At 50.0% G+C, this 13,541-nt stretch overlaps 1 protein-coding gene across 2 annotated transcripts in view; it reads left to right on the forward strand.

The window, feature by feature from the left end:
* The window catches only part of WAPL (WAPL cohesin release factor), a 1,140,053-nt gene that overhangs the window by 280,118 nt on the left and 846,394 nt on the right, over window positions 1–13,541 (forward strand). For both annotated transcript variants that reach the window (XM_086922027.1, XM_086922028.1), the window contains exon 7: window positions 12,723–12,859. In XM_086922027.1, the coding sequence (XP_086778153.1) occupies window positions 12,723–12,859 (137 nt within the window). The remainder of the gene's footprint in view (window positions 1–12,722; window positions 12,860–13,541) is intronic.

Below are 13,541 nucleotides of genomic sequence, written 5' to 3' on the forward strand. Positions count from 1 at the left end.
AACCTGGGGCAAGGGGGAAGGCACAGCCTTAACCCTACTGCTCTTTTTCTTGGAAGGTGTCTGGTCCATTGTTCCAGGATCCAGCACCTGTTCAGTGGGGCATCTTCTGGCCTGTGACCTAGTCACAGCAAACACATGTGCTGGCAAACCTAACATTTCCAGATGAGTCCTCTGCTCCACTTCTGACCATTGTGATGACTCCAAATCATTGCCCAACAAACAATCCACTGGGAGGTCTGAACTAACTACAACCTTCTTTTGGCCAGTTACCCCTCCCCAGGAGAAAGCTACAATTGCCATACTATGATTGGTAGTGACATTGCTTGCATTGGTCACCAGGAATTCTGTACCTGGCATGATCTGTCCAGGGTCCACAAAGCTAGGTGTCACCATTGTGACACTGGCACAAGTGTCCCTATAGGCCTGAGCCATTTTTCCATTAATAAAAGGTGTCTGTCTGTATTTGCCCAAAGTATTGGGACTTATGTCAGGGGACATATCCATATCCCCTGTACTGACAAGGACAGCCTGAGTGAGGGTGCCAACTAAGTTGTCACTCCCCTCAGAACCCAGGGTTAACCCTACTAAACCCTTGGGAGGTGCACTACCACTGCTGGCTGTACTAGGGGGCACAGGTGCCTTAGGGGCTGCAGTGGCAGGAGTCTGCCCTCCTCCTTTCTTGGTGCACTCACTAAACCAGTGAGTTTTACTTTTGCAGTATTGGCACCACCTTTTAGATTGGCCTTCTTTCTTCTTTTGGGGAGCCTGACCCCCACCCTCTTTGGGTTGTTGGGGACCTGTCGAAGACTTCTGGTCATTTTGTTCCCCTTTCGAATCCTTACCCTTCTGGTCTGCTTTCTTCTGACCACCTTGATTCTGGCCCTGGTTCTGTTTAACTCTTGTTCTAACCCATCTGTCTGCCTTCTTTCCCAATTCTTGGGGAGAGGTCAGATCTGAGTCAACAAGATGCTGATGCAACAACTGGTTCTGACAATTGTTTAAAATTTGCTCTCTCATCATCAAATTGTACAATCCTTTATAATCAGTAACCTTACTGCCCAGCAACCAGCCCTCAAAAGCCTTAGTGGCACAATCTACAAAGTCAGCCCAATCTTGAGACTGAGTTTTCTGGGTATCCCTGAACAGCACCCTGTACTGCTCAGTGGTTAGGCCAAACCCATCAACCAGTGCATTTTTCAAGACTTGGTAATCATTAGCATCCTCCACCCTTGTGGTGAGGAGCTTGTCTCTTCCTTTACCCTCAAAGGAGAGCCACAAGATAGCTGCCCACTGACTTGGGGGAACACCTTGCACAGTGCAGGCCCTCTCCAAAGCAGTAATCCATTTGTGGATGTCATCCCCTTGTTTAAAGGGGGGCACTATCTTACCAAGGTGTTTTGTATCAAAACTCCTTTCCCTATTGCTAGGTACAATGCTGCCACCAGTGGGGACTGTCCCACTCAATTGTTGCTCTCTAGCAAAGGCAAGCCTCTCTTTGGCCAGGGCAAGTTCTTCCCTTTCAATCCTCAGGTTGGCTGCCTTTTCCTTAGCTTCATACATTCTCCTCTGGGGAGATGTCATTCCCCTTTGAGAGGAACGTTGAGAGCCATTGGTATGAAGGGATCTGATAGAGCCTCTTGATAGAGATCTATCTCGTCCATTCCCAATGTTAAGCTGACCTGAGAGTGGCCCCAAGGGTCCCCTAGTGCCCATCTCATGTCTGCTTAAGTTGGACCTGGTTAGTCTGTTGACTTCTACCTGTTCCTTTTCTGCCTCATCCCCTGATACCAAATCATCATCCTCATCATCAGCATCATCTGCTTCCTGAAGAGGATGGTCCTGGGCATCAAAGGGACCCTGTAAGGAGGGCATGTTGCCATCTGAATTAGAAGGGTCTGGGTTACCAGCCCTCCTTGCATCATGAGTCTCTAAGAGACCAATCAGAAAGGCAGTTGTGGGGTTAGACCCCTGCTTAATCTTCCTAGAGGTACACACTTGTCGTAACTCATGGAAGCTAAGCGCAGTATATCTTGAAGAGATGACCTGTGGAGGGTCCACTGACACAAGGGGAACCTCAGTGTTTCCTCCTTTGTCCGACATACTGTTTCTAGTGTGGTGTAAGTGATGCACCTACCTACACTATGTGTTTACCTACTGATCCCTTGCTAAGAGTTGCAGCCAAGGTGTGCTAAGCCTTGAGGAGCTACAACAGCTGGTTCAGTAGAACTCAGAGTATTCTAAGCTTTAGTTATGTGTACCTAACAGTACTTATGTGATCTTTCAACAAGATATTCTTAGGATACGTGTGGTAAAACAACAGCAAGCTCAAATCCCAACCGCTGCTCACCAATGTGAGAAGGTGGCCTGATATGCAGTGCTCACTATTCTAGTGAACACTATGTATCAGTCCAGCAACCCTTATTGATGATTGGTTGTAAGTCAACCTTATAGACCAGCTATCCTAGTAGCGTGGATACGAGCAGTCTAAGGCTAAAGACTCGAGAGGGCGCGTTAAGCCAGCCGTTTACCACACATATACCCCTTGAATACCAAGTGAAAGGACACCACACAAGTGTTATGAAAATAAACAGTTATTTATTTAAAGATCACAACAGCCCTGTACTCTTGATGAGGACAGGGTACTAAGCACAAACCAAAACTCTTACAAAAATACTTAAGTTAGCACAGTATATACAAATGCCCGAGGGGCACGGAAAACCATATACTCTGAAAGTGGAATGCGAAATTCCTAGCAGGTAAGTACAGTATTAATAGCTTTTGGAATCGCTAGGACTTGACTAGGGAATCGTTAGATTACGTCTAGGAGGCCTAGGGGACTCGGGTGCAGTGTGTGCACTCTCACGCGAGATGCGGGACAAAAGTCTATGGTAGCTAGGAATTAGAAAGTTAGTGTTCTCGGGCGAACCCGACCTGGTAGGGAGAAAACGAAAGTAGATTCTGACCCTTGGATAGTGAGGCTATGCTGGGGCACCGAAATGCCGAAGTTACCTAGCCCAGGGGCTGCAGCTGCATAGGTCTGAAAAGACGTCGGGAATCCTCGTAGACGGACCAGGAGCCGGAAGAAAAGATGCTGGCCGGTGACCAGTGAAGAAAGTTCAGTCGGATCCAAGCCTGGATCTTGAAGATAGATGACACCTGAAAGCAGAGGGGACCAAGTTCGAGACTACTAGCCAGTAGTCAGTGGGCACCAGGAGGGCACCGGATGGTAGCCACCTCGACAAGGTGAGTGGGTGACGCTGTAGCTCGGAGATCTCGCGGACCAGGAGGCGTTGTCGGCGACCAGGATGGAGGATCGAGCTGTCCCACGAAGTTAGAAGCTGTCGGCGTCGCTGGACCCAGGATTGGGCAACAAAGCCTTGGCAAATTCAAGCCCACGCGGTGGACCTAAAATGGCGTCTGGAGTGGACCAGGAGGGTCCGGGGTGCCTCTCTTGAAGAAGGAAGCAAGGGCCAGCCTGGAGCAACCAGACCAGCAGTCGTGAAGTCGTTGAGCGTCGTCCAGAAGGCCACAAGCCAGCCGGCTAGTAGCCAAACAACGCGGTGCACAGCAAACAGCAGAAGGGCCCCACGCAGATCGTGGAGATGCAGGGAGGCTGACCTTGGGTGCTGGAGCTGCGCAGGGTCGGGGCTTCTCGGACCCCAAAGCACTCACCAGTGGAGGACACGGTGGGCTTGCAGTAAAGATGTCGTGCAGTCTTGGCGATCGTCGGTCCCTCGAGGTCTCGTCGCACTCACGGTTCTCAGCTTGGCTGTAGAGGTGAGTAGAGGTCAGAGGTGCCAGGGAAGCCGGGTCTCGTCGTGCTGGGTCGTCGGATTCGTGATGAAGGACTTGCAGCGGGCCGCAGTGTTCTTTAGGATGGTGCCTGCGGATGCAGGGTGACTACTCCTTAGCCACAAGGGAGAATCTTGAAGAAGAAATCGTGAAGTCCTTTCGAAGAAAGTGGTATCTTGATTCCAAAGATGATCTAATTTTAACAGGGGGCCCGCTCCCATCTTTATACTAAAAAAGGGGGCTGACCCGGTGACTAGGTCCTGCCTATGGGTGGGACTAGGTGGGGGGTGGTTACACCCCTCAGCCATGCTGGACTTCCCCAGGCCAGGGGCTGGTGTGCCCCTGGAACTGGTTCAGACCGGCCTATGCGTAGTGAGCACCGGGGTGCCACTCAGCAGTCACCTTCCTGTAAAGCCCTGCCTACCCAGGATACACAAAACCATGTCTGGGACGGTGCTAGCACCGCCCCTGACAGGAAACCCTTTGTCCAGGCTCCCCTCGCTGGAAGGGCTCCCAGCTGCAGGGGGTCAGACTCGTGTCTGTGGTGGCAGCATCCATTTTGTGGAGCTGAGGCTTCAGTTAACTTTAACCGGGGTTCACAGTTACATACATGTCGTGTCCCTCTAGAAGGGTGGAATGCTAACCCCGTCGCCAGAATTGGCGAGGGGTTAGTATTCCAATTCGTATGACACCTTACTCGACATGTTTTGATAAAGCAATACCAAAGATAGCATTTAACCGCGAGGATTATAATGCACTTAAGAGTATATGGTATGCGATATCATGGAACAGCTATTAGGACTTGATTCCGCAAGCTGCAGACAGGCTCAGCTCATGCCAGAGCACCATCTCACACGATTCCAAGCACTCTGCCTTCAGGATTGTCAAGGCCTGCCATAGGAGTGACTGATAGGAATCTGTGTGTCCATTTTAGGGTTAGGTATAGGTATACTACACCTACAGCAAAGGGTGATTACACGACTTTGCCCCAGCTGTCATGCAGCCAGTTGTGTCAAATTTAGGAGGCCAGCCAGGGGTGGCATAATACATGCTGCAGCCCCTGGTAGCCCTGGGTACACCTATGCCCTGAGTTACAGGGTCTGATAAGGTGGCCCAGTACCAATTGGTAGATGCACCTAGGGTACATGAAGTAATTTAGAAAGAGAACAGCCAGGCTGTGGGTCTGATTGGCAGGCCCACAGCCAGAGAAAGTCGTAAACCAGTGAAACAAAAGCAAAAAATCTGGGTGATCATAGGATTGCAGACCCTACTCTCCTACAACTTTTCCAAACTGCTGCAGCTGGCACGGGCGGCCGCCGCTAATGGAGGGACTGCTATGTATTCTATGCACAGATATGAATTCAGCAGCCCACATGCCTCGAACTGCAAATGCTACTTACCAGTATGCATCTGTTCTTGGCATGTAGGGCTGCTGACATTCATATCGCCCGCCCTCCTCCCCGGCGCCTGTAGCAGCTGCAGTATTCACGTATATACTCATAGCATGGTCATCATTCGCTGAGTTTCACTCCATCTTGGCCACAATGGCTAAAAACAATCTGGGGATGGAGTCAATGCCCATGCGCACTGTAGTCCAGGGGAGGAGCCACCTATCTCGTGATACTTCGAAGACTCTTCCAGGACAACAATGTGCAATCATCCGGACCCAACACTAGGCGGCAATCTATGCACAGATATGAATGTCAGCAGCCCTACATGCCAAGAACAGATACATACTGGTTCGAGGCATGTGGGCTGCTGAATTCATATCTGTGCATAGATCGCCGCCTAGTGTTGGGTCCGGATGATTGCACATTGTTGTCCTGGAAGAGTCTTCGAAGTATCAGAGATAGGTGGCTCCTCCCCTGGACTACAGTGCGCATGGGCATCGCCTCCATCCCCAGATTGTTTTTTTCCGCCAATGGGTTCGGATGTGTTTCGGTTCCTTCTGTCGGAACCGATCGTTGTTCAACTTCTACTCGAGACCAAAAGGTCTTTAGGCTGGGCGTCGGTATAGTTGCGTATGGGTTTCTTTTCTGACTCTCAGCTCCGATCTCTTGCTGCACTTCCACGTGCTTTCGGCGCGGACGGGCCTACACTACACTTTTGCTATGGAGCGAACTCCGTTTAAGAAGTGCCCGGTGTGTAACTCCAAATATTCACACCTCGACGTGCACCCTGTGTGCAATACATGCTTGTCACCGGATCACCACGAGGACAGCTGCATGGCGTGTTCGAGATTCCGGTGCAAGAAGACTTTGAAGATTCGTCGGGCCAATAGGCTCCAGGCTAAGTTATCGGCTGCGGCGCCCCCACCAGACGACATATTCCAGGAATCTGTCGAGGGAGAAGACGACGCGCAAGGTTCGGACTCTAGTCCCGCGTCCGAGGGGGAGACCTACGACGCGGGTGAGGAGAACTTTGATGAAGTCACCGACGAGGTAGGGGACGACGATCGGGCTTTTGCCACTGTGGAGGATAGCTCGGAGGAAGAGCATCCCCAACCAGACTCGGGGGTTACTCCCCTTCATACGGCCCAGGTCGAGGGATCGCCTTCGGGCCTTACCCAAGATCTAATTATGAGTCCTACGTCCCCGCCTCCGGGCCCGGTCGCGGACATTTATGAGAAGCCACTTGCGTTGAAGAAAACGAAAGTGAAGCCCACTGGTCACGCACCCTCGGATGCGAAACCGAAAGTGAATGTGGCGCTGGTGCAGAAGGTTCTGGAGGCGTCAACTTCCAAGAAACTCAAAATGGCCGACTCGAAGCTCCACGCCAAGATGGCCGACCCGAAGCCCTCGGGGTCGGCGCCGAAGGCGAAATCGTCCGACGCGGTTGCGTCGGTTCCGAAAGGGGTCGTGGACCCGAAGACGGCTCCGAAGAAGCGTCAGGGCGACGACGCACATAGGCATGGGGCGTCGGCCCCGAAGAAGGTGCCTGCTGGTGATCAGGCTCTCGACGCTGAGAAGTCGCTCGAGCCGGTCAAGCCCTCTCCGGCCTTGACGAAGAAGGTGGCGGAATCCCTGCAGCGGATTCGAAAGGACGGTGTGGTTCCCGCTCAGGACACTGACGCCTAAGCTCACGCCTAAGCCTGCGAAGGAGCAAACGCCTATCCGTTTCACCCTTCCTCCCAAGTCGGCGCCGAAGGCCTTCGCGCCGAAACAGAGCGGACCCTTGAAGGAGGTATTGGCACCGAAAGCTGCCTTGGTGGTGTCGAAGCTTCGGCTCCAAGCGCTTGCTGAAGAGGAACGTCGTGAGGTAATCATGGACGCCAACACCGGGAAACTGTCTCTCCTCAAAAGGAAGATCACGACGGAGCCGGCGTTGGAACATTTTAAGATCCCTCTCAAGAACAAAAGGGACTCTGCGGAATCTTCGGCGCTGGTGGAACCTGTGTCCACACAAGCCCTGGGACACTCGCCAACGCGTTCCGCCGCAGGCGATGCGGACGAGGAAGACGCCGAGTACAACTATCCGGCGTACTCTGATCCGGAGGAGGAGCACGAACCTTGGTCCGCCGGAGGCGACCCAGAGGACCCGCAGTCGGGCCAGGACGCGCAACTTTTTGCGGCAAAAGCGTCCCCGACGGAGGACTCAGCGGCCTTTAATGCTCTGATCGAAAGAGCTGCGGCTAACCACGACGTCGAACTGCACTCGGACCCCGTGGATGTCGACTTCTTGTTTGACACTTTCTCTGTAGCTGAAAAGTCAGTCAAAACGCTGCCGATGCTTAAAGGGGTGCTTAAACATGCAACTGAGGTCTTCAAGGAGCCCACCCGGGCGCGTGTGGTCAACCCTCGCATCGACAGGAAATATTAGGCAGCGCCCACGGATCCTACGTATATCAAGGGACACTTGCCATTGGACTCCTTGGTTGTTTCCAACGCTCGGAAGAGGGCGAACTCTCAAACTACTGGTGACGCTCCTCCCCCAGACAAAGAGTCTAAGATCTTTGAGGCCTCAGGCAAACGAATTGCTGCACAGGCAGCCAATATCTGGAGAATATTTAACACTCAAGCCCTACTTGCACGCTATGATAGGGCCCATTATGACACCTTAGAGTCAATACTGCAACACTTGCCTGACCAATACAAGGAGGCAGGAGAAATGCTGATTCAGGAAGGAAAGCTCATTACGAATGCATCCATAAAATGTGCACTGGATGTGGCAGAAACAGCCTCCAGGGCAATCAATACCAGTGTGTTGCTTAGACGCCATGCCTGGCGTAGAATTTCAGGGTTCAAACCAGACATCCAAACTACAATACTGAATCAAACAGTGAATCCTGACCACCTGTTTGGCCCTGAGGTGGATGCCACCCTGGAGAAAATGAAAAAAGATACGGAAACTGCCAAGTCTATGGGGGCTTTACAAAGTCAGCAGTTTCGGAGTGGTTCCTTTCGCCGCTCAACTTCCAGAGGCACCTCAAGGGGACAGGCATCGCAGTCCACACAGTAGTACAAGAGTAACACCCAAACCTCGTACAACAACAAGGGTAGAGGTGGTTACAGAGGCAATAACGTCAAGGGCAGGGGACGTGGAAACAATAGCTCCAGGTCCACCACCACCAACAAACAGTGACGTCTTGTCACTGCCCCCCGACCATACAACACCGGTCGGGGGGAGACTCCAGCAGTTCCTGCCGGCGTGGAAGTCCATCACCACGGACAGGTGGGTGAGGTCTCTTATCCAGTACGGGTACTGTCTAGAGCTTACTTCCATTCCACCGGACATACCCCCAAGGAGCCGTCCTATGTCAGGCGAGCACTTGACCTTGTTGCAGCAAGAAGTTCTAGTCATGCTGCAAAAAGGGGCGATAGAGCTCGTTCCATTGCAAGAGCGGGGAACAGGGGTTTACTCCCTGTATTTTCTGATTCCCAAAAAGGACGGATCCCTCAGGCCAATCCTGGACCTCAGGCCCCTAAACTGGTACATCCTCTCGGAGCACTTCCATATGCACATGTTGCAGCAGGTGCTTCCCCTGCTTCAGCAGGGGGACATCCTGGCTACGCTGGATCTGAAAGATGCCTATTTTCATATCCCCCTGCATCCTTCCCACAGGAAGTATCTCAGATTCACGATTTTAGACCAGCATTACCAGTTCAGGGTTCTGCCGTTCGGGGTCACCACGGTGCCAAGGGTATTTACAAAGTGCCTAGCGACTGTGGCGGCGCATCTCCGTCGCCAGAACGTCCACGTCTTTCCCTACCTGGACGACTGGCTCATTCAGGCAAAGACAGAACGACAGTGCGTCGACCATGTGTCACGCACCATTCATCTCCTGCACGATCTGGGATTCTCTCTGAACTATCCAAAGTCCCATCTCCAGCCCGCCCACGTGCGACAGTATCTGGGCGCGACAATAAACACTCTGGCAGCCACTGCGCAGCCAAATTCAGTGAGAATCGCCAGTATCCAGGCGCTGATCCAGCGGTTCAGACCTCAACACTCGCTTCCAGCGAAGGTGTTCATGCAGTTGATAGGCATGATGGCCTCCTGCATCTCCATTGTCCCGCACGCGAGACTACATATGCGTCCGCTTCAGGAGTGCCTTGCACGTCAGTGGACTCAGGCTCATGGGCAACTGACAGACCTAGTGTTGGTGAGCGGTCGGGCATACAACTCTCTGCATTGGTGGAATCCACAAAACCTTTCCAAGGGCCGACCATTCCAAGAGCCTGTGCCACAGATTATCCTGACGACGGACGCCTCTCTCCAGGGATGGGGAGCGCATGTACTCCAGTACACGGTGCAGGGACTCTGGACACTACAGCAAAGGAATATGCACATCAATGTGTTGGAACTGATGGCAATCTTCATGGCCTTGAAGGCGTTCAAAGTACATCTGTGCAACAAAGTCGTGTTGATCCGGACGGACAACATGACGGCCATGTACTATATTCAGAAGCAGGGAGGCACACACTCTCCGCAGCTGTCTCAGAACATGTGGAAGTGGGCCATTCAGAGGAACATCTTCCTCATGGCAGAGCATCTCCCGGGCAAGGACAATCAAATGGCGGATCTGCTCAGCAGGCACAGCCATCAAATGCACGAGTGGGAGATACATCCATCAGTACTCCAACCGTACTTCCAAAGGTGGGGTCATCCAGAGATAGACCTGTTCGCCACAGAGGAGAACGCAAAATGCCAAAGCTTCGCCGCCAGATTCCCACACCCGCAATCTCAGGGCAATGCGATGTGGATGAACTAATCAGGCAGATTTGCGTACGCTTTTCCCCCAGCACCTCTGATACCGCTGGTGGCACGCAAGCTCAGGCAGCACTCGATGACTCTCATCCTAGTTGCTCCAACGTGGGCTCGCCAACCATGGTACACCACGTTTCTAGAGCTGTCCGTGGTACCGCATCAGAGGCTTCATCTCACTCCCAGCCTTCTGACGCAGAGCCATGGCGACATTCAGCACCCAGATCCGCAACAGCTCAACCTGGCGATCTGGCTCCTGAAGTCCTAGAGTTTGGCTACCTCAATCTTCCTCCCGATTGCATGGACATCATTCGGGAGGCAAGGAAGCCCACTACGAGAGCTTGTTATGCGGCCAAATGGAAGAGGTTTGTCATCTACTGTGTTAACCACGATATTGACCCGCTAGATGCTTCCATTCAAAACATCATTTGTTACCTGTTCCACTTGTATCAATGCAATCTGGCGATCTCTTCCATCCGCATTCACCTGTCTGCTATGGCAGCATACCTCCAGAATAGGCAGCACCTGTCACTCTTTAAGGTCCCTGCTATCAAGGCCTTTCTGGAAGGACTCAAAAGAGTCATTCCACCAAGGACCCCACCAGCTCCAGAATGGAACCTCAATGTGGTTCTTACAAGGCTGATGGGTCCTCCATTTGAGCCACTGCACTCTTGTGAGCTTCAGTTTCTGACTTGGAAGGTTGCGTTCTTAGTAGCCATCACATCGCTACGGAGGGTTAGCGAGCTGCAGGCGCTCACCATCCAAGAACCTTTCTTCCAAGTACATGCTAACAGGGTGGTGCTCCGCACTAACCCTAAATTCCTACCCAAGGTGGTATCACAATTCCACATAAACCAGACAATTGAATTGCCGGTGTTTTTCCAAAACCCAGAGACGCTGGCGGAGCGGATGCTCCACACCCTTGATGTTAAGAGGGCCTTGATGCACTATGTAGACAGGACAAAAGATTTTCGCAAAACCAAGCAGCTTTTTGTTGCTTTTGCCACACACCACAAGGGAAACGCTATCTCCAAAGCTGGGATCGCTAGGTGGATAGTGAAATGCATTCAGATCTGTTACGCTAAAGCTAAGCGCACTCACTATCCCACCGAGGGCCCACTCCACCAGGAAGTTGGGGGCCTCTATGGCTTTCCTAGGTAACATTCCCTTAGAAGATATCTGTAGAGCAGCCACATGGTCTACCACACATACTTTCACTAAACACTACTGTGTAGACGTGCATTCCAAACAGCAGGCAGCTGTTGGTCAGGCTGTTCTAAAAACACTTTTTCAGACTGCTGCAGCTGGCACGGGCGGCCGCTGCTAATGGAGGGACTGCTATGTATTCTATGCACAGATATGAATTCAGCAGCCCACATGCCTCGAACTGCAAATGCTACTCACCAGTATGCATCTGTTCTTGGCATGTAGGGCTGCTGACATTCATATCGCCCACCCTCCTCCCCGGCGCCTGTTGCAGCTGCAGTATTTAATTCATAGGTATATATGTATATGCTCATAGCATGGTCATCACTCACATTCTTCACTCCATCTCTGCCAATGGCTAAAAACAATCTGGGGATGGAGGCGATGCCCATGCGCACTGTAGTCCAGGGGAGGAGCCACCTATCTCGTGATACTTCGAAGACTCTTCCAGGACAACAATGTGCAATCATCCGGACCCAACACTAGGCGGCGATCTATGCACAGATATGAAGGTCAGCAGCCCTACATGCCAAGAACAGATGCATACTGGTAAGTAGCATTTGCAGTAAGTAGCATTTGCATTTTGTTCTAGGTATGGCCTTTCTACTCTTTTCCTAATTAGCTTTGTCTAATCCTGAAATATTTTCTTTTCAGCATTACCCAATTTTAACATCATTTCCAGTAAACCTTTGCTTTATAGCACAGTAGTTTACACCTTTATCCACTAGACAGATCTTGCCTTTTTATCACTTTAGTTGAACTACAGTTAACACCACAGCACAAGATCAAGTTTAATAGCTGATTTCTTTGCACCCCCTTAACCATTCCACTATTTTTAATATGGTCATAGCGTGTGCACATGGCAACCGGGTTGGTCTCTGTAGTCCCTATTCTACTTTGAGAGAAAACAAGTATAGCCAGTATTATTGTATTTTGACGTCATTTTTGCATAACTTTGATTGTAGCATGGAGTATCGTCTAGTCTTTTTTAAATGCAAATGCTGGAATATTCTGAGGTACACTGATTTTGGTGACTTTTGTGTGATTTTGTTTTTTGAAATCCATTCACTTCTTGCTGTTAGGTATACATTATAACCTTATCGCCCGCCTTTGTGGGCTATATGGGATGAAACATTGGAATGTTGATGCTCTGGATTTCTACCAACCATTAGAAGCCCAGAGTACTCCATTGTCTTCAATGGATTGCTTAACATTCCAATGTTAGAATATAAATTAAAAGGAGTAGGCATATTCACCTCAAACCTTTGCATAAATATTCCTGGATGAACTCCAGTCTTTTGGTGCACTCTACCTCACAGCACAAATGGACTTTTAGGCTGAATTGGTTATCAGGGCAGAGTTAATAGGTTCCAAAACAAGCTTTCAGCTCTGCCTGACCGATACAAAGTAGCACCTTTTCATTTTGGGTTTGAATGTCAAATTTAGCATAATTCTGAATTAAATTAACAGTTTAGGAAATTTTATATACTTACCTTCAGCATTTGTTTTTGTTTTTTTAGTTATACACTGTTGTTCAACATGTGAAGCATTTCAATGACGTTGTTGAATTTGGTGAAAATCAGGAGTTCACTGATGACATTGAATACTTACTAAGTGGGTTAAAGAGCTCGCAGCCCATAAACACTCGTTGCCTTAGGTAAGTAACACTGTACCATATATTTGTCATCTTCTCAATTATAAGTTTTGTGAACTTTAGTGGGGACAAATTTGTTAAATTGTTTTTAATGTAAATATTGCAGTTGAGTTCTCCTAATGTTTTGCAGTAAAGTAGTTCACAAAATGTGCTCCCATGTGTGCATTTTCTGTCCAGTGTTTTAAAGTGATTTATTAAAACACTCCAGTGACCTTAAATTTGTGTTTATTTTTTCTGTAGCCTAATAGCCGGATGTAGCTGACTATACCGGTCATTAAAGGCCTGCTCCAGGATTAAAAACCTAAGCCTAAGGTGGGGGTTTTTAATAATGGAACAAAACTTTATTGGTCAGAGTAGTCCAACTATGGAGGGCTATAAGGCTATTAAAACATTCCACCACTAAAGGGCAGAATGTTCTAACTAATATAGCAAAGGCCTCACAGAGCTTGAAGGGGATTGAAATCCTGCTTGACTGTGATGCCTTTGTTCACAACAGCTGTGAAGGACAACATTGGAATGTTAGAGATCCAGGCTTCTACCAGCCATTAGAACCCTGAACACTTTATTGGTTTCAGTGGAGCTTACAACACCCCAATGTTCTAATTTAGCTTGTACTCGGGCAGTAATCCCTTTAACCAAATTATATAACATTACACTGCTTCTCCTTTCAATTGATCATTACATT

Source organism: Lissotriton vulgaris, chromosome 5, assembly GCF_964263255.1.
Source record: "Lissotriton vulgaris chromosome 5, aLisVul1.2, whole genome shotgun sequence".
Lineage (NCBI taxonomy): Eukaryota > Metazoa > Chordata > Amphibia > Caudata > Salamandridae > Lissotriton > Lissotriton vulgaris.